The sequence below is a fragment of the Trifolium pratense genome, linkage group LG2, assembly GCF_020283565.1.
Source record: "Trifolium pratense cultivar HEN17-A07 linkage group LG2, ARS_RC_1.1, whole genome shotgun sequence".
Lineage (NCBI taxonomy): Eukaryota > Viridiplantae > Streptophyta > Magnoliopsida > Fabales > Fabaceae > Trifolium > Trifolium pratense.
The window spans coordinates 47,410,658-47,432,979 of NC_060060.1; the positions used below are offsets into that span (position 1 = coordinate 47,410,658).

General features: G+C 30.2%; 2 protein-coding genes across 2 annotated transcripts; both read left to right on the forward strand.

The window, feature by feature from the left end:
* Positions 1-2,965: 2,965 nt before the first annotated feature.
* Positions 2,966-5,261, forward strand: LOC123904818 (putative nuclease HARBI1). The gene is made up of 2 exons (XM_045954429.1): positions 2,966-3,039; positions 4,029-5,261. The coding sequence occupies exons 1-2, from the start codon at positions 2,966-2,968 to the stop codon at positions 5,119-5,121; spliced, it is 1,167 nt and encodes a 388-aa protein (XP_045810385.1). The 3' UTR covers positions 5,122-5,261.
* Positions 5,262-8,242: 2,981 nt separating this feature from the next.
* LOC123905955 (E3 ubiquitin-protein ligase ATL6-like) lies at positions 8,243-10,003 on the forward strand. Its single transcript, XM_045955762.1, has one exon. The coding sequence runs from the start codon at positions 8,606-8,608 to the stop codon at positions 9,581-9,583; it is 978 nt and encodes a 325-aa protein (XP_045811718.1). The 5' UTR covers positions 8,243-8,605; the 3' UTR covers positions 9,584-10,003.
* The last annotated feature ends 12,319 nt before the right edge of the window (positions 10,004-22,322 follow it).

Consider the following 22,322-nt stretch of genomic DNA (forward strand, 5'->3'; position numbering starts at 1 on the left):
TTTTTTGGTTGACATTTGAGGATATAATGGAACTCAAATTTTACTATATATAAAGTTGTTTGATTAAAAATTCATGTCAAATTTTGAAGATGGTGATTAGTAAATTAATATGGTCTTTTGATTAAATCAAAATAAATGTTGTACCAGAAAACTCAATTTTTTATTGGTTAAAATGTTTTATGAAATTTTAGGTTGGGGAGAAGAAAGAAGAAGAAAAATATCGTTTTAGTACATTCAACACAAATTTTTGGATTTAGAGAAATATGAGTCCATTTTTGGGTTTAAAGAAAAAAGAATAAAAATATGTTTTTGAGTTTAATTTCGTTTTTTTGGTTTTGGTCCCCCACTGCAATTTTATTTTTGGATTTGATTCCTCTAAATTAATGGATGACTGGGCATCATTATTGACACATCATCCTTGTTTGTCATGTCACACATTGTCACGTCAGCCTATGTTTGCCACGTCACCATTTTTGCAACGGCACTTAACGTTAGGTACTAAAACGAAATGGATTTGCACATTTAGGGACTATTTTAAAACAAAAAAAAAGATACAGAGATGAAAACCAAAAATTTGCGAACTTACAGGGACGAATTGATCATTTAAGCCTAAATTTTAATAAGTGGAAGATAATCCTTATTTAGTAGTATTCTTTATTTATAATAAGTGGAAGATATTCCTTAATGAAGAGAAGTTGAAAAATCAATGTACTCAATTGTTGGTCGTAGCAAAAAGTTAAGAAAACCGTCACTAAATGTTGAAGGAATTAAAAGGTCAATAAATTACCAAGCTTGGGAAGCCTGCCACAGTCGTGTCTGAAAAATTAGAGAGCTCACCTTTTGTGCAAAGCTCTGGCATTGCCCGTTTTGATCTGGCCACATATGTGTCAGACTCAACAAAGAAATTCAGTAGTTTTTTTTTACCATATATATGTTTTTTTTTTACAACGACCACTACTTACGTAAGTAGGAGAATATATAATAAAAATAGAAATGTTTGCGCTGGTAAAAAGAATATCTCCTTTTATTTTTGCATTTTTTAAAGGAACATGGGCTCCGAAAACCTATATATATATCTGCAGAATTTATTGACAAGCTAAACCCTATATTCTCACCATTCCTCACACTCGACAAGATTCAAAAGACTCGAAGGTAATTTCTACTCTAAATTCACTTCCTAACAATAAAACCACATTAATCTATTACCTATGAAATCAACCATGCATGTCTTTCTAATCATTCATCATATATTGAGTTTCGAGCTCATTCATTGAGATCAACCTATTAAAGATATAGTTTAGAAATATGTTTTGTACCAAAACTTTGTTCAATATATAAAAGTCTATGCTCTGTTTGTCAAGCACAATAATTATTTTTTTTAATATATGTAAAAGTGTCAAAGTGACATATATTGTGGTACGGAGGAGGGAGTAATAAACTTAAAAGGAGTGTGAAATCTGATTTTTCTTTATTTGTTTGGAAAATGTAGTGTTTGTAATAATTTGTTTTTTCTTGTAAAAAGAGAAGAAAATGGATTGATTGTCCATGTTTTACACTCCTTTTCAAAAACATAAATAACTTTGCTTGTAGATTCTGCTACTGCAATTTTTGTTCTATACGAAGATTATTTTTACTACTTTTTGTTTCATGTTCCAATCATTAGCCATCGTTTTTTCTTTGACAAATCATATTGCCCATCATAATAAGCCTATTACTCCCAATGTTTTAAAACAGGTAAGTATCGTTTAAAGTTTTTACACACACTCATATACTATTACTTCATCCGGTCTTGCATTGTACTAGTATATAAGAAATATTTCACATTTTAGATTTATCGTAAAATTTATGTATTGTCTAAATACATAAATGTTAGGCTTTACGTTTATTTTAGGTTTCAATTTGGTTCCTTACGTTTAAAAAATATAAATATGGTCTCTTACGTTTCCATTAGGTTTCAATTTAGTCATTTCCGTTAGTTTTCTTACTAACACCGTTTGAAATATACAAGTGTCAGTGTGTCCAAGTATCCACGTGTTTGTCCACATATGCAAATTGGCTGCCACATGTGACAGAACTGACGGAAAGGACTAAATTGAAACCTAATGGAAACGTAAGGGACCAAATTGATACTTTTTAAACATAAGGGAATAAATTAAAAAACCTAAAATAAATGTAAGCGACCAAATGTCTAGTTAAGCTTAAATTTTACGATGAATCTAAAACAAAAATATTTCTTATATATAGGACCGGAGGGAGTTAAAAATATGTTAAATTAATCTTGTTAATATCTATTGGTGTAGTATTTTTTTTATCACAATATAAAGAGAAATATAATATTTTAGAAATATTGTACTGTCAATTAATTAAAGAATAGAAGAAAAAAATAATTATATTGAAAATTATGAATGACATTCACTTTAAAAGAATTTTATTTTCTTTTATTTTTTTTATAAAAAGAAGACTAAAAGATTCATTTGTTACGGATTACTAAAAAATTAGTGTTTATAGAATTTTAAGAAAACCCTAATAGAAATATGTTTTTATAATTATGTATCAATTTTTTTTTTAAGCAAACAAGTTTAAAAAAAAAGTCTCGTTAAAATTAGTTTTTAGATTTTGTTTAGATCATTTTTTAAAATCGTAAACAGAGTAAAAATTAATAAGTATCAAATTTAAAAATATAATAATTACCCGCTAGTGATAGTAAATGGATTTGTGGTTTTGCGAAGTCATTTGGAATTTTAAGTGTCATTGTGGCGGAATTATTGATGGTTCTTATTGCAATGGAGTTGGCTTTTGAGAAGGCTATAAATTTGTAGAAATTTGTATTTCTAAAGACATCGTTGGTTGTGTCATGGGGTGGAGCTTAATTCAAAGGATTAGAAGAATTATTGAGTTTAATTGAGAGATTAAGGTTTGTCATTCTTATCGCGAAGCTAATGTTTATGCGGATATGTTAACTAACATGGGGAATGATGGAAGCAAATTTTTGAGTCTTTTAGATAGTTTTTCTACTAGTATTAAAGAAAATTCTATTAGGCATATGGTTAATGTAATGGAGCATTCCTAGCCTCAGGAGGGGTGGGTAAAACTTAATACGGATGGTTCGTGTCAAGATGGTGGTCGGATAGGCTGTGGTGGCATCTTAAGAGGGAGTCATGGTGAGTGATTGGGAGGTTTTGCTAAATTTATCGGCCATAGTAATGTTTTGTTTGGCGGAGTTATGGGGAGTTTTGGAGGGACTTTGCTATATTTGGAGGCTTAATGTTAGAATGGTGGAGTTGAACGTGGATTCTTTAATTGTTGTCGGAGCCATTACTTCAAATAGATGTGCAAACCTAGCTAGTTAGGAGAGCTATTGTAGAAAATATTCGTCGATTGTTAGGGCATCTCCAATGCAAGTATCTTATTGAGTTCTTAAGGCTAAGCAACCATGTCTTATTTTTTTTTACCATTGGAGTTGGATGACATGGCATTGGAAGTTGCTTAGAAATAGGGGATGGAACTTCATATTGCAACTCTTAACTTGGGTGGCTTAACAATAAAAATCATTATTTTAATAGGTATTAGTGGGTCCCATAGTTATTATTTTTATTGAAAAATTGGAGGATTGGAATTTATGTGTCAAACCAAAAACATTGTTTTACTTTTTAAAAACAATTTAAAGCTTTCCAACGGTAGGAATTGGAAATTAATTTATCCAACAAACATATTTTCTTATTATAAATATCAATTAAAGGCTTTCCAATGGCTGTTTAAAAAAATCCATATGCTTTGAACAAAGCACATCAATGGAAACATAACATCTATTTGTGCCAAAAAAACTAATCGTTATAAAAAACTAGCCGTTATAAATAATTAGTCGGTAAAAACTAATCGTTATAAAAAACTAGCCGGTACAAACTAGCCTTTATAAAAATTTAGTTGGTAAAAACTAGCCGTTATAAAAAACTAGCCGGTAAAAAACTAGTTGTTATAAAAAACTAACCGGTAAAATGTGTTATAAAAAACTAACCGGTAAAAACTAGTTGTTACACAGACGACCAATTCCGACGACGATTTAGAATGCGAAGGCATGTGTTTCTTCGAATTGTTGAAGCCCTTGGAAATCATGACAACTACTTCCAAACAAGGGTTGACGCAGTTCGTAGAGTAGGCCTTTCACCATTGCAGAAGTGCACTGCTGCTATTCGTTTATTGGCATATGGAGTGCCTGCTGATAATGTGGATGACTATGTTCGAATTGGCGAAAGTACAACGGTGGAGTGTTTAGAGAGGTTTGTAACTGGAGTGTACACAATTTTTGGGCCTCAATACCTAAGAAGGCCTAACAATGAAGATACTGAACGCCTACTACGAATAGGGGAGGCACGTGGCTTTCCAGGTATGTTAGGTTCCATTGATTGTATGCATTGGGAATGGAAAAATTGTCCAGTGGCGTGGAAAGGGCAATTTTGTCGAGGAGATCATGGCAAACCAACAATCATGCTTGAGGCCGTTGCATCCTATGACTTGTGGATTTGGCATGCTTTTTTTGGTACTCCGGGTTCAAACAATGACATCAATGTTTTAAACACGTCCAACGTGTTTTTCGACATTTTGGAAGGGGAAGCACCCATGGTACAATACTCAGTGAATTCCACCTCATATAATATGGGATACTATCTAGCGGATGGAATTTACCCCGAGTGGTCTACATTTGTCAAAACCATCCCAATGCCACAAGGAGAAAAGAGAAAATTATTTGCCAAACGACAAGAATCAGTAAGAAAGGATGTGGAACGGGCATTTGGAGTGCTCCAATCTCGATTTGCAATTGTACGTGGTCCGGCGCGTTCTTGGCACATGAATACAATGAAACATATCATGTATGCATGCATCATAATGCATAACATGATTGTCGAAGACGAACGTGACATACATGATGGTAATTTTGATTACGATCATGTCGATAATGACACTCCATCGGCTAAAGTATCTCATGGTCCTCATCCACTCTTTTTAGAAACATACATGCAAAGGCGAGCACATATGCGTGAAAAACAAATTCATCATCAACTTCAAGCAGATTTGGTGGAGCATATTTGGGAACACTTCAGGCATGAGAACAACGAAAATTAATTTATATAATTTATTGTTATGTATTTTATTTTATTATGTATTTCTTATTGTTGCGTATTTTTCGTCACTTGCTAGTTATTGTCGCTATGTATTTCTCATCGTTTAAAATAAATTTATTATATTTTTATGTATTTATTATATATTTTTAATGTTTTTTAAACATTTATTGGATTTAACCATATATATTAATAAAATAATTGATAAAAAAAATTTAAATCAAAATTAAATGAAAATAAAAAATATATACAAATTGGTGGGGTCAAATATGAGTTGCTTATTTTAATGCCATTGGAGTAAAATTGGTGAAAGTTGCTTATCAAATTCTTAAATCCTACATGGCAATTTGGGTCCACAAAAAGTAACTTAACCCACCCATCTAAGTTCCCCCCATTGGAGATGCCCTTAGCTTTAGATTGGATTCTTGTAGTTCAACACACGTATCAGGAAGCAAATCATTGCGCGGACGCGTTAGCCAATTATGGTTGCTTCATGTATAATGGAACATTAAATTTTGAGACGTGTCCTCTTTTGTTAGTTCTTTGTTGCTCGTTGATGTCGTGGGAGTTGCATCTCCTAGGTTAATTGCCTTGTAAACCTTTTTTTTTGTTGGGCGAATGTCCTCTTTGTTACAAAAAAAAAATCAATGAAGACCCTTTTTTTTTAAAAGAAGACCTAAGTCCAAAAGAAATAAATTACACTGAAATTAAATAGAAGTAGTAAGCCGCCACTAACCCTAATTCTTCTTTTCTTTTTTCTTGGTTCATCCATCAGAGAAGGGTGATTTAGGATCAATTGTGATCTGGAATCACCACTCTTGATTGTTTTTTATTTCTTTTTCAATTCAATAAGCGATTTACACATAGGTTTCATTTGAGTGTTTTCTTCGTTTGTCCTGCCTTAGTGTCGAGTTGTTTGTTATCCCGTATTCGTATGGTGTTTGTCTCGTCTTTGTACGGTGTTTGTTTTGTTTAAATTTGCAGATTTGTTTCAATCCAAATTCAGAGCAGATTCAATGATTTTAGAGTCGTCAACATTGCAGATCCGGAGGCATGACTATTCCGGACACTTGGATTTTATTATATCAATTATAAGTTTGTCATATTTGTAGACATTGAGCCGTTTTATGCTTAGTAACTCGGATGTTGTGAGCTTATTTGCAGATTTATCCTTTTTAATTTTTAGCGAATTTGAACATGTAATGATTTTGATTGATACGTTCTGCCGATTTGAATGCATTGTTATTTTTTTCTTAAAAAAAAAAAGAAGATGTAGTAACTCCCAAAACAATAGCAAAAACCAACTTACCAATATTTTGTTATGTTATTTAAACAACAAAATATTGACACACGACACTATATATATTTACATTAATCTCTTTCATATATTTTACTACGTATTTTCTAAAAAAATTATATATGAATCCTTAACAAATATCATTAGAATACATAAGCATTTTCCTTTAATACACACAAAAAAACAATATTTGACAAAACAATTTTTGTTCTCTTAATTATGGTTCTCAAAAATTGCATGGTAACTAGTAAAGTTGACCGATTTTAATAGTTTTAGCTTTGAAAATCAGGTTGAGTTAATCTAAAATAAAATAGTTTTAGGTGAAATTAGATCAATTCGATTTGGACTTCAAACATCATCCCCTTTTGTATACTCCCTTGGGCCTTAATGTTAGAAGAAAATTATTATTGAATAAAATTCCAAAATTGAGTACTTCCTCCAATCTTAATTATAAAAAATATTTTATTTTTAAATTTATTGAATATTAAAGACTTTATAACAAGACTGAAAAGAGTAATTTAAAAAGGAAAATCCAGTATTTCTAGGATATTTTTAAGCATCTTAAATAGTACTTCATTCAGACACAAATACTCTCTCCGTCCCTTAATATAAGCCCTCATTGAGGTTTTTCACGCATATTAAGAAAAGTTCGTAGTGTAATAAATGTGTATTTTTTGGGTATTATAATTACTAAATTGTCCTTAGTGAAAAGATGTATTTGTAGTTGAGTTTTTGGATTTCAATGTAAAGTATGGTTATGTTTGAAAAGGTAATAATAAATGTGTCTAGGAAATTGAAATAAGACTTATATTTAGAGACAAATTTTATCTTTGAAAGGGTGCCTATAATTAGGGACAAAGGGAGTATAAGCAAAAAAACACTTCAAAGTAGTTAATTTTTCCTTATAATAACAACCAAAATTTAATGTGTTTTTTTTTTCTTATATTTCTGTCCGAAGGGAATAAGGTTTTCTTAAATTATTTTGAAAATGTGTAAGGTTATAATGCATTGAAAATTGAAATATTTCACTTTTTAAATAAATTATTTCTTTAAATAAAATGTTCAAGAGTGTTCCGGAATTTCTAGAATAATGTATTGTTTGGAACATGTAAATATGAAGTGACGCAACATTGACAGAAGGAAAATAACTCAATTTGTGTCGTCTACTCCCTGCTTTGCTGAAATTGAATTATGGGGAATGAGAAAAGCAATACATATGCATGGAAACCACCAAAACTAGCTTTCTTCCACTTCAAGAGAAAATAACGTGTAAATGCACAAACAACTACCTCATTATCTTTTTCTTTTTTAAATTATTTTTGTCATCTATAAACTAGTATTGTCTCAATCTCATTATTATTTGAACGGTGATGCTAAACTGTGTTTTCGGGGTACTTGTCAAGCATACATAAAAAGAAAATAAAAAATAAAATTTATATTAAAAAAATAACTTTTTATACTTTTAAAACATTGAATGCACGCATTTTGAGACATAATATCTATTTTAATATACTTAAACAGTGTCCGAAAGTACTGTTTAACATTTTCCTTATTTGAATTGAATTCTTTATGGTTCTTAATACTACTCCCTTCGTTTGCATATATAAGAAAAAAAAATTATTTTAAATTCATCGTAAAATTCATGTATCAAGATAATATTATAGTTTAGATACATCAATTTTATAATGAATTTAAAAAGTAAATTTCTTCTTGTATATAACTAGAGGGTGTACTATCCTAGGGTCACTACTCACTAGATAGTATTTTCGTATTTTTAGAGTTTCTTTCCTTCCAACTTTTCTACTAACCAAAAAACCATAAATGAGCAATACTATATTTTTATTAATTAACATAAATGAACATTAATCAATTAATTAATTAATTAAAATATCTTACAAGTTTCTCCTACTATATTTAATATTTATAGTCCCTTAGAATTCATCAAAAGTAACATAAAAGTAGTGTTCAATTCACACTTCACTCTTCACCGTTCATCTCTCAACCTTTTCTTCCACTAAACCAAATCCTTGTTCTTCAAGCAACAAAATGGAACTTCCCATCTTGCTTCCTCTCCTCACCCCTTTATAACAATCACTCTTCTTCTCTCTTTCTTCTTATTCCTTTCTCTAAAACAACTCCACTAAACTACTCATCTCACATCACTCAACTTTTTCAATCAACTATCACAAATATGCTTAATTTTCATCTCAAACTCTTCAACTTTACTTCCCTCACAACTCTAATTCCATTCCTCATTCTTCTATTCCTAAACCATGTTGAATCACAAGGATCCATGCAAGCGGTTCCGACCGACATCTCTCAACATAGATGGCAACCTTCCCTTGTAATCACAGGAGGTGCCTTACTTTGTCTACTTCTATTCTTAGGAATCATCTTTTGCTACGTCCGGAATTGTGTCGAATCACGCATCATAATCACTGATTGTCCATGTTCATGTTCACAAGGTATCAACAAAGAACTCCTCAACACTTTTCCTATCCTCTTTTTCTCAACAATCAAGGATCTTAAAACAGATAAAGGACCATTGGAATGTGCAGTTTGTTTAACAGATTTCAAAGAAAATGATACCTTAAGATTACTACCTAAATGCAACCATGTTTTTCACCCTCAATGCATTGATTCATGGTTAGCTTCACATGTTACATGTCCTGTTTGTCGCGCAAATCTTAACCAAGATTCTTGTCAAGTAGCAATGATTATTCCAACTCATTTCAACAATGACCAAACGTGTGAAGAAAGTCCCGAAACCGTGCCCGAAATCACTCTAAAAACCGTACCTGAAATCGCTCAAAATAATGATTCCAATGACCAGAACCAAAACCCGAACCAAATTGGCGATGAAATGAACAAAGAAGAAAGTATCAATTGTGAAGATGGGCATGCATCAAAATTGAAACTTTCACGGTCAAATTCAACCGGACATTCATTGGTTGAACAAGTGACATGTTCGGAGAGATACACACTGATGTTACCAGATGATGTTAGAAGGTACATTTTGGTTAACCATAGAAAAAGTTTTCAGCTTTCCATGAACAACAACATGGTTAAAGGGTTATGTTGGAGTGATAATGAAGGGAGCAGTGTAGGGAAGAGGATCAATAGTGATGCAAAGGTGGAGAAATGGGTTTTGTGTACACGACATGGTTGAGGAATTTCATCGAACAGTTTGTATGCATTATGCTTTACATCTTCTGCAAACTTTGGTTATTGCAGGAAAATCTTAGCAAAGTGAAGAATGGTGATGTTAAGGTTGATTCAATAAATGGGTTGTTGTTGAATTTTGATGGGGTTATGGGAATTTTTTGGTATATGAATGATGAAACAGAGAAAAAGTTGAAATGGAAGGAAGAAGAAGAGTAAAGTTCTGGTTGATTGAGTTAACTCGTTTGGCTTTTAGTTATGAAATGTGAAAATTGCTGGCTTATGAGATGAGTTAACTCGTTATTTTTATTATCTTTTGGGTTTTTTTTTTCTTTCTTTCTCTTGTGGAGTTCAAAAGATGGGATGATGGATTCGAGAGTGTAGCAAATATCTTTTCTTGAGTTCTTTATTTTATTTATTTATTGATAAAATTTCTTTATTTTATTTAATTCATCCGTTTCAAAATAAATAATTTATTTTTTACTTTATCTACTATTTATATGATCTCCTTTGACTATATTTTTTTAGTAATATGTATATGCAAATATTAGCATATGAAATGTTTGATTTGTCTCGATGAATATTTTCAAAATATATAATTTTTAATAAAAGATAATTTAAGATATTAATGATTAAAGTTATGCATTGACAAATGTGAATGTGGTCAACTAGGGACGGAGCGAGTATTGATTTATAAGGCACCCACTACTAATTATCAAAATTATTATACTTTTAATTGTTTTTAATAAAATAAAATACTTTAATTGTTTTAAATAAAATAAAATACTTTAGCTGACCAAAAATAAAATAAAATAAAATACTTTAAATTGGGGCCTTTAAAGTGTTAGTTATTTTCTTTTTTTAAGTTTTTGTATAATTTTTAATGCACTATCAATATAATTTTTTTTAAAAAAATTCACAAAGTATCAATATAACTTTTTATACATTGTTTGACAAATATAATCATATACAAATTTGAATTTAAAAGTAGTTACAATTAAAATAAAATATTTAAATTAGGGTCAGCTCAAAGGTAAAACAACCGAAACATAAATTTTAGACTCTTAAAACAAAATTTTCATAAGTCATAAACTCATTAGTCGAATTTTCGTATCTATTTTTAGAGTGCTATTGTTTTTGGTTTCATCATATAACTTTTGGGGTGCGTTTGATTTGCTAAAAAACAAGGGACTGGACAGGACAACTTTTGTTGTACTCTGTTTGATTTGAAATTTGTTATGGGACTGGACAAATTAGATAGCAAGGGACAGGACAAAAACAAGATTTTTTGTCCCTCACTAAACTACGGGACAACTTTTTGTCCACAGTACAAATATAAAAAATACGAAAATACTCATTTTATTTTCGAATATAAAAATATTATCGTCCTATATCTTTTCGGTATAGGTTTGTCCTGTCCTGTCCTGTACTGTTCTGTCAAGTCCTTATTATTTTACGAATCAAACGCACCCTTGTTGTGTCAAAAAAAATCATATAACCTTTGTTCTTATGAACTACTAGCAAGGACTCCTTTATCGATAATTAGTTGGTTTAGTAGTGATTAACTGTGGATTTGATAGAGATAACTACAGTTCGAACACCTATAGCTACGATCGGAGAGAGCTGAAACCACTTGATGTCATTGACCTCCAACCTAAATTAAGCTGGTAGTGGTAGTGGTGAAAATAAAAAAAATAAGGGCTTTTTTTTTCTCTTCTTTTCTTACAACTAGGAAGTGCTAAAACTAAAAGCTCAATCATGGGTGCTTTCAATCATTAAGCTCAATCATGTAGTACAATTTCAAAGTCATTTAATCGATGATGTTTGGACATTTCATCGTCAGCAAACGGAATGAAGTAATATAATGCAATTCATAAAATTAAAAATTTGTTGAGAATTGAGACATTTAATATGTAAGAGTGTGAATTTAAACTTCCATGTACTATAAAAATAAAAATATTATTTTATTAATTATGTAAATACAACTCAATTCATAGCCGTATTTTATATTTATTAATTATTATTACACAATCCCGATAAATTTTATGAGTATGTTAACATGTGTCGTAAGGACATATGATAAACTATCCAAATAAAGAAACTTAGCATTAAATAATCCAAAATAATTAATGTCAAAAATGTGTACTCCCGCCGGCCTCAAATGTAAGTAAAAATAGTTTTTTTGGATTAATTGAAAAGGTGTGTATTTGCTCTATATTTTAGACTAAATACATCCATTTTTCAATGAATTTAAAAAAACTAATTTTGCTTACATATGAGGACGAAGGGAGTGTTACACAAGTACCAATTCTTTCTCTCATTGCAACTTTTCTTTGTTGATTTTTTCTTGGTTTATCAATTAGAGGGGGTGATTTAGGATCAATTTTGATCCAGAATCACCCATATTGATTTTATTTAATTTCTTTTAGTTTAAATAAGTGATATCCACATATTTTTTAGGTTTTATTCGAGTTTTCTCTTTTGAGATTTTTTCATCTGATGTTGTTTTAATTCCGACTTAGTACGGTGTTTGTTTTTGTTCAAATTTGCGGGTTTGTTTTGATTCCAACTCTGCAGATTTAATGACTTTAGCATCATTAACGTTGCAGATCCGGATATATGATTATTTCGAACATTTGAAGTTTGTCATATCAATTGTAAGCTTTGACTTAGACGTACATTAGGTCATTTTATGCTATTAACTCGGATGTTGTGAGTCTGTTTGCATATTCATCCTTAATTGTTAGTTTTTAGCGAAATTGAATTTATAATGATTTTGATTGATGTATTCATTATGAATTTGAATGAATAAATGAATGAATATCGTTGTTTTTGAGTAAAAAAAAAAATCTATATTAAACTCCTTAACATTTTCCTAACTTTAGTTTATTTCATCCCATAATTAATTCAAAAATAAAGCAAAAGGTGTAGTGCCTTTCCATATCAAAGAGAAAAGAACACAATTCAATAATGAATGCATTGCTTTGAGTGGCACACAGTTTTGGGATAAGATTGAATTTGGTTTTCAATGATTTTAGAAGACATGATAATGTTTCAAAGATTAATTGCTTAAGATTGACATATGCATGATTGATTTTACACCATTCGTCTCTAATTATAGAATTTTTTATAGAGTAGGAGTATTCGTCACTAAATAAAAAACTTTATAAATTTTTAAATCTATTTATTACTATTTTTAAATATATTTCTTATTGATACTATCAGTTTGCATTGAAATATTAAAAATCAAATATAATACAAAGAAAAATTTAATAATAGTTGTATACATTTTAAACAAATTTTTTTAATACCCGTGATTTTTTTTGTAAAAGTTCTTATATTAAGGAATGAAATGAGTAGTTTTTAAATTATATATCGAAGATACGTGATAAAATTAAGATAAATGTTATAGGAAGTAACAATATGCTACTAATTTTGGACGACTTCAATGTCACTTTTTATAGTGGGTCAATTCATATAGAACGATAGTTTTAATAGACACGGCCCTCTGATAGTGCACAATGGTGTCTCTTGGTTTAGTTAGTCTTTAGGCTAGATAATAAGTCTTAAAAAAAAAATGGACATAACTATGAAATTATAAGCCACCATCATATCTAGATAATTTTAAGACATTTTAAAATGTAAAAAACTTCTCTTACATATTACTTCCGTCCCTAATTATAAGACTCTGTTTGACCACTACATGTATGTCAATGCACAATTTTGATCACTACTATCTTTAATTCTTTATTAGTAAAAATTATAAAAATTTAATATTTTGAAAATACTCATAAAAAAAATTTGAACAAAATCTTTAATATTTACATTTATATATTATTAAAAAAGAGTTTAATTTATATATTATTAAACAAATTGAACAAGAAAGCCACTAGGTTTGGTCTAGTGGTGAAAGATTTGCCTACCTAAGCTATAGGTCTAGGTTCGATCACTAGCTCATTGTAAAAAAAAAAAACAAATTGAACAAGATCTTATAATACAATCAAAAAAAGATAATTAAATGCATATTTTTGTCAAACAAAGTCGTATAATTAGGGACGCAAGTACTATTTAACATTTTTATTTATTCATGGTGGATAAGACTAACACTCACATTTTCTACCAAAAAAAAAAAAAGACTAACACTCACATTTGAATCTAGTTATATCTCTCAAGTGAGAGTCTCTCACATTTTATATTTGCAATGTTGTTACGACCAACGGAACACACACGCATACTAACTATACCACCATGAACATTTTTTATAAAAGGATTCAACATTGGAATCCGACTTCTACTACCCTACATTAAGCCAAACCAAGGCTCTAATATCAACATCAATTGTTGAAAAGCTTAGAAACTAAGGCTTTGACTAACATGTACAAGTGCACCATATGATATATGGTGCACAAGTCACCGATTTCATTATAACGAATACGAATTTTACAAAATTCATCGTTAGATTGAAAGTTTATATCATATAGATCATCCATAATTTTTTCAAATGATTTTCAAAAAAAATTATGGATGATCTATATGATACAAACTTTCAATCCAACGATGAATTTTGTAAAATTTGTATTCGTTATAATGGAATCGGTGACTTAATGTCTTATTTTAAACAACTTCAACAATCTACATCATTATCTATACGTACACATAGTTTTTTTTTTTTAAAAAAAATTATCATACTTCATCATAAAAATTATACTTCATTTGAAATTAAATCACGTGAAAAATTTCACATTCTCTACCATAAATAGGGCTTTGTCTAACGTGCACCATTTGATTAAGTGGTGCATGGTGCACAAGTCTTCGATATTTTTATAACGAATACGAATTTTACAAAATCCACCGTTTGATAGAAAGTTTATCTCGTTTAGAACATTCATAAATTTTTTAAATTTTTTTGAAAATCATTTGATATGTTATTGAGACCCATCAAGATTAACGGTATTTAATAAAAATCTATAAACTGTTAATTTTGACGGGTCTCAATAACATATAAAATGATTTTCAATTTTTTTAAAAAAATTTATGGATGATCTATACGATATAAACTTTCAATCCAACGGTGAATTTTGTAAAATTCGTATTCGTTATAGTGTTTTTGGAGACTTGTGCATGATGCACAACTTGAGTCACTTGTGTACAATAGACTTTGCCCCATAAATAGTATTTCACTAAACCGAACCGCTCCAAAAATTTCTCATAATTTTCTCGAAGAACTCTTCAGTCATCAACATAATATCACATTATCCGATTTTAAATTAATGGTTGATGTTATTTAAAAATGATTCATTGAAAGTGAAAATGAGTTGGTTAATTAAACTCTAAAGACTTAATAGTGGTAGATAGGTCTTCAATCTCAGAGGTTTTAGGTTCGAGCTAACTCCGCTAGTGTTTTTGGAGGGAGGTAAATGTCATTACCTTTGTAAGTGTTCTTTGAGTCCTAAGGTATTCTCTGTCTTGGACTGAGACACCATTACCTAACCCTAAATTTTTTACATAAAAAAGTTAAATATGTTTTTCATCTCTATAAAATTAACGAATTTTGATTTTCGTCCCTGTAAAATAAAATCATATGTTTTTATCCTTACAAAATTTTCTATTTTGTTTTTAGTCCCTAATGCGCAAAATTTTGTCATGATTTTGACTTTTTTTTTAAAGATAATATGGACTTATATAGGTTTAATATAATATTGACACATCTTGAACACAAATTGGTCATTAAAGACTTAAAAACAAAATTGAAAAAGTTTGGAGGATGAAAACATGTAATTTTCCAACATAATGTGGCACAAGTGGTAGATTATTGGGTTCGATTCCCGACCGGTGTATATGAAGAAACATTTGTTGGGAGAGATCAACTCCTTAAATAGGTCTCATTTACATCAAGGAGATTAGTCTCTGCAGTTGCGCTCGGAAGATACATTTGGTTTAAAAAAAAACATGTAATTTTATTTTATAGGGATGAAAACCAAAATTCATCAAGGTGAATATGTCCATTAATGAGGTAGTCTTGGCTACTTTTTTTTTTTTCAATAAATGGTAAAAAAAAATATTTTGTTAATCTAAATAAGTTTATTTGTCAAAAAAATAATAAAAACATAAAAGTAAAAAAAAAAACAAAAAAAAACTCTCTTACGTGATTGATAAATTTATTCTTGTAAGTTTGACACTTACGGTCTCCATATGTGAAATACAAAAAGAATATTAATTTGACCTCGTCTTACCATTTACATGTTAGGTCTACCACTCACCAAAATTAATTAATTAATATAATGTAAATGTATACATTTGTCTTGACAAAAAAAAATTATTCCCTCCATCCCAAAATATAAGCAAAAGTGGATCAAAAGAAACTTGATGTATTTGGTTAAAAATTTGGACCAAATACATCAACTTTTGTTGACCAACTTTTGCTTATATTTTGGGACGAATATACATTTGTAATTTAGGAGAGTATCTCACACAATTTGATTTGAAGGGAGCATGGCCTAGAATGATAGACTTTTTTTTTGAACAAAGTATGATAGACTTTTGTCTTTACTCACGTTATATGTGGTTCTTAATAAATTAAGGAAAAGAAGGATATCATAAGCACTTGGCCTCTAATTTCATGAAACAAATTTTAGGCATATAACAAATGGTCACAAATGAAATGTTTAAACAATAAAAGACATTGTCAAATTATTGTTGTATTTAGCACGTATGAGAATCAATCATGTATGTCCTATAATTATCATTGGGTCCAGGTCACAAACACACGTAATAAACAGAGCCAAATAATATACAATGAGATTTTCCTAACTCGGGTCTTGTCTACAATGTTTAATTTTTAAAACTACCCTACTTTAGATTACATGATTGCCGGTTTTTTCATTTTCTTTTTAAAAATAGTTTAATGACTAGTTTCACTCATTTTAAATGGGTAGATATAAAAATTTGATATTCGAATTATGACCTCTCCATAACTGGATTCATGTGTTTCCTACAAATTTAGTTCAAATCCACAGGAAAAGTGATCAGCATCAAAACCGCAAATTTTTAACATGTGCCCTAAGGGCACATGTTAACAAGACCCTATATATATTGCAATGTTCGTAGCAACTGAATTAACTTTTTTTTTTGGTAGCGACAAATTTTCACCTTTATTAAGACTTAAAATGATTACTTAGCTGAAAATGATTACAGCACTACAATATTAAGAAAACATTAATTTGCAACTAAATTTTAGTAGGTTCTCTTACATATGTTCCAATTCTATAGTAGATGTAAACTTAATCATAAAATGTTTGCATTTTAACAGAGATGAGTGTGCGTGAATTGATGAAAATTGAAACTTGAAAGAAATATCAAAAGCAGCAACCACTTTACTCTAAGAATCTGTTTTTTTTTTCCTTTCCACCTTGATGTATGACATGCAAGCTATTACGTGTGGGGCAATATATTTTGATGAAATGCAAAATCATTTAAATAAGTTTACAAATAGATTCTAGATTTTGGAGTAATTAACTTAGCAATTAAAGTTAGAAGGATTAGAATGCTAAGAGTAGACAATGTTTGAATTGAGCATCTTATTTCCAGTTAGATAAAACAAAAATATAGATTAGGATTGCTTGCTTTACATAGTTAATTAAAAATAAGTGATCTTTTTATGATGAAGTTTAAGAAATTGCATGAGTCACACTCTCACTTACTTTGCGTAATATTGAATGGTAGGTCATCACAAAAAATAATAGTACTAGGAAAAGCATCTTATATAGAAACAAGAAGGACATGTACTACTAAACAAACATGTGAAGAGGTTTTTGTCAGTTTCAAAATGTTGGGATTGCTTGATTGAAGTAGGTAGCAAATATGTCGATGATAAATACCATTCACATTTGACGAAGAGATTGTTGGTTTCGGACGTGATTTTCTCAATTATAAATAAGTAAATTGTTAGATATTGTATATAAGAAAGATGACTCATACATAACGTTTTAAGAATTTAGATAGATATACATACATGATGTTTCGACTTACACTCTTGTATTTTATTTTTTTTGTAAACTGGATATCATTTGCGTGCAAATTACTCAAAGTCTTGTGGAACTCAAATTAATGGATGATAAACTCTTCATAAAAGTTTTAACACTGCTGCATGCCCAAGTCACAGATCGAACCCAAGACGTTGATTAATCTACTAGAGATTTACGCCATCTCATCTAAATTCTCTTGGATTACTCTCTAGTCTCTTCTATCTTTAGAGCATTAATACGTTATTACTCATTTCTCTCCTTGGGACTAGTCAAAACAAATATTATCATAGCCTTATTTCAAAAGAGTGGGATGAGAATGGAATGAAATTTTGGTTTAGTTAAGAAAATGAATTTTTTTTGGTAAATAAGAAAATGAAATTTATGTACACATGAAAAAAAAATTCAATTTAAAATTCAATTTTGTGCCGTTTTAAATTTCTAAAAAAATATTGCATAAAAAAAATTCTATTTTTATTTATACTAAACTAGTATAGATATGACCACCTATTACAAAATCAACTAATACAAGCAAAGATTGCAAACACTTTCTTCACAAGAAGGAGTGATCATTTTGAGGATAAGAATTAGAAAGGGTGACGTTTGGAAATAGATAGGATTCAAAGTTAAGGCCAATGATAAGCATTACCCTTGAAATTGCAATCTATGCTGTACAGCAGAAACCATGTGAGACCCACCTTAAGATAGATACATTTAGCAAACAATTGCTGCAGAATCTTCTTTTTAGGACATAAGTACACAAGGAAAGTGTACCAATACCAAAGGAAGTGTTCCAATCATAGTGACACCAAACCATACCTTCTTATTAATTAAATTAAACATTATGTTATTTTTTATTATAACATACATATTATTTCATCCACAATATATGTCACTTTGAGAAAAATTTGTACCATAATATATGTCGCTTTATATTACCCATGAAGTATTTAATATTATTTTTCCTATTATACCCTTAACTATTTATTACTCTATTTTCTTTCAATTTTTTAATTTATTTTTTCCATACCATAAATGAAGGACAATTTTGTAAATCATCTCATAATCTTTTTTATTCCATACAACATTAATTATCTTTCTTAATATGTGAAAAAGTGGCAAAACGACATATATTGTGATACAGAGGGAGTACCAAATTTTTATCGTCATTAATGATGATTAATTTATCTCGGAAAATTTTTGGGTACATAAAATGTGTTCTACCTTTCTAAACAAATTATTTTTTCATACGCACGAAAAAATAATTGAACATCTGACCATTTGTTTAAAGGCTCAAAATTCTAAAATTTGGGTCCTCTCTTGAAGTTTGTGTTCAACTCTCTTCTTTCTTTAATTCAACTGTTGTTGATTCACAAAGGGAAAAAATATAACAAAAGAGAGAGAAAATGATGAAGAAGATTAAGATTCAAACTTCTATTACTTAATCTAATTCAACTTTGATAACATTTAAGTTACTACTTGTTGGTATTTTAAGTGTGAGTTGAGTCCCACATCGGATGAAACAGTGAATGTTGAATGGTTTATAAGTGAGAGGACCCATAAACCTAACACCTTAAGGTTTTGGGTTAAAGTGTGGTGTCCAACTCACTTGTGTAGTTGTTCAAGGCCCGATGTGATGATCCTCCGGACCCCCCTCAAGACCCAACAGTGGTATCAGAGCCGATGGTTGTTGATCCGGCTCCTTGTGTCGAAAGTCTTCCTGACAAGGTGTTCAGGCGGCGTGTCCCGTTGAGGCCAAGCAACGGCGGTACAAGTGGATGAAAAAGCTTCCGTTCGAGGGGGAGCATGCCCATAAAGTAATGGATGGACTCACACTTGAGGGGGAGATGTTGGTATTTCAAGTGTGAGTTGAGTCCCACATCGGATGAAACAGTGAATGTTGAATGGTTTATAAGTGAGAGGACCCATAAACCTAACACCTTAAGGTTTTGGGTTAAAGTGTGGTGTCCAACTCACTTGTGTAGTTGTTCAAGGCCCGATGTGATGATCCCCCGGACCCCCCTCAAGACCCAACACTACTTAATTAAACACCCGATTTTGAAACAATATTTCGTTAGTGTATAAGTAAAATCTTATTTTTTATATTTATTAAATAATTTATATATTTAATTTATATTAAATGTAGTTCTGAATTACGATAAGATCGAGAAGAAGACAAGTACATTTAGAGATAGAAAAACAATTTAAAATTCAAACAAAAATATTTCTCTAAACTAAATTGGAAATTTTAGTGGAGTAGGATCAACAATAATATAAAACTAGTCTATCATGGTTTTGTTTCAACCCACTTTAAAGATATTTGATCTATCATGTGATCATTTCATTTGTTCACACATTATTAAGAAAGGTTCAATTTCATTCAGGATAGTTACTTTTCAATTTACAGATCTGTGGAATACTTTTTGTATAATTATAATCTGTGGAATACTTTTTGTATAATTATAATCATAGATTCATAATCTTTTAGGGATTTGATTATAAATAATTAGAAGATAATCTTATATAAAATCTTCATATTTGTAAGATATTTTATATTCATTTTGTGTGGTTCAATCCCAAACTTTGGAAAAAAGTGATCATACACGTGTTAATGGACGATCACAAATCTATAGGTAAGGTATAAGATGGGGGGCACTCCTATTAAAGTGAGGCACATTAGAATTTCAGTGGCTTCAGTGTGTATGAGTCGAATAACTAATTTTGAAAAGATATATTAATTTGTCCATGTTAGTTTACCTCAGTCAGTAGGGACGTCATATATATTATATGCAGGAGTCAGATTCGAATCCTGAACATTGCACTTTATTCACTTTTAAAGTGATATTTCTAACCACTAGGCTACTAGACAAAAAATATTAATTTTTGTTCATTGACTAATTAAATTATTTGTGTTTTTGGTAAAAATCTTAGACTAAATATTAAGAAATCATGATGGATTTTCTAATCTACCCTTTCATAAATTAAGGGTATTTATCAATCAAATGATCAACCAATGAAAATAAGATATATGCAAGTCCATATGTGCAAATTCAAAAGTTTGTTATAAATTTCATGTGGGTACCACATGTAAATTCACTCGATCATGTGGCTTGTTCTTATTGCGGTTGATGGACATATATATACCCTCAATTTATGAAAGGGTAGAATATACCTCACCGTTAAAAATATATTGGAGACAAAATGGAGTATTTATTTTAGTTTAATTAATTAAACAACTTAATTAAAAGATTGCATGCTGGATGTAATTAATTTGCTTTTCTTTTTCCTTTTTCCTTCTTTTATACTATTTTCTCCCATGTTTTTGACAAGGCGAAGAACATCAAAAAATCAGGGGACAAAGCAAACTTCGCCCCATTATTTTCCTATATCTTCTTAATATATTCATGTGTTCATGAATCCACATTTTCCCCCTAAAATCTATTGTTATTGAGAAAAGATTCCAAAACAGTCGGATACCCCCTCTTTTCAGAAGTGGTAAAAGTGGTAACTAGCAAGAGATGTCTAAGGATTAATTTATACACTCAACATTGATGGAAGAAATTCTTAGGATATAAATAATACTTACAATATCGTGGATGGCCATTGACTCATTGTCCCCCAGTCTTTATTTAATATGAGTGCTTAAGCCTGAAAATATATATTGTACTTTAATATAGTAGGAGCTCAAAAATTATTTATCAATAATTAAAATATTAACTTTTTTTATTTATAGATGAAGTGACAAATACTACTATAAGTTTTACTGATAACTAATAAAATTCCATATTCAAATCCGTAAAAAAGCTTTCAACCTAGTAGTCGATATCTATTTAAAGTATAATATTCTTGTTTTTGAAACATACAAGAATATTATAAAATGGACATCGGCTAATACAACATAACTATATATATTGACATTTATCCATTAAACTAGGACTTGTAGACATTAAAATGTTGATTTTAATTTTCTCTAAGATAAAGTTGCAATAGGGAAAAAAGCATACTTCAAGGTTTCAAGCTAACACTAATGGAGCATGTGAGCAACCTAAGTGGATTATGGTTTATCTATCATAAAAGACTAAATACACATTTGATATGTCAGTGTTGTTACCAATTGTTGGTTATTAGAGGGTAATCAGCTAGTTTATTCATTCACAAAGGTGCCTTTTATAGGCAAAGTACAATGGCTTGTAACACAAGTAAGCCAGTTGGCTAGGCAAGGCTGCAGGCAAGGCAGGGCAAGCTGAGCGCGCTTCCTGCAGTCAAGCAGGCCTGGCTTGGCTTGGTCACAGCAAAACTATACACAAGCTTAACAAAGTCCTAACAGTTTAGGTCTCACATTGGTCAAATTCTAGGATTGTTAAGTGTATAAATGTGTTTGGACACCCTCACCCTTTAAGATAGTTTTTGGGATGAAATCAAATTCATTTTGTGTTAGACATGAGGGTGAATGTTTCAAGTTGTTTGGAATCCCACCTTACTCAAGTTCCCATATTGTTGCGTATATAAATATGTTTGAACATCCTATATTTTGAACTAGAAAATATCTGAATTTTTTCGATGTGCTTAAAAAAAGAACATACGAGTAAATTGTATTGTATCCACACACTTCAATGTTAGAATTTCTTTACTACTTTGGAAACCCAAAAATTTAGGAAAATGTTGGACAAATGTTAAGAAGTGTCCTATGTTGCTTCCCAACTGTTCTCTACAACATATTCCAAC

What these genes read in the sequence shown, in the direction of transcription:
- LOC123904818 (XM_045954429.1), top strand. Translation starts at nt 2,966, where the DNA reads ATGGGGAATGATGGAAGCAAATTTTTGAGTCTTTTAGATAGTTTTTCT. An exon ending in ATTAAAGAAAATTCTATTAG is followed by an intron (nt 3,040 to 4,028) that starts GCATATGGTTAA and finishes GGTAAAAACTAG; the next exon opens with TTGTTACACAGACGACCAAT.
- LOC123905955 (XM_045955762.1), top strand. Translation starts at nt 8,606, where the DNA reads ATGCTTAATTTTCATCTCAAACTCTTCAACTTTACTTCCCTCACAACT.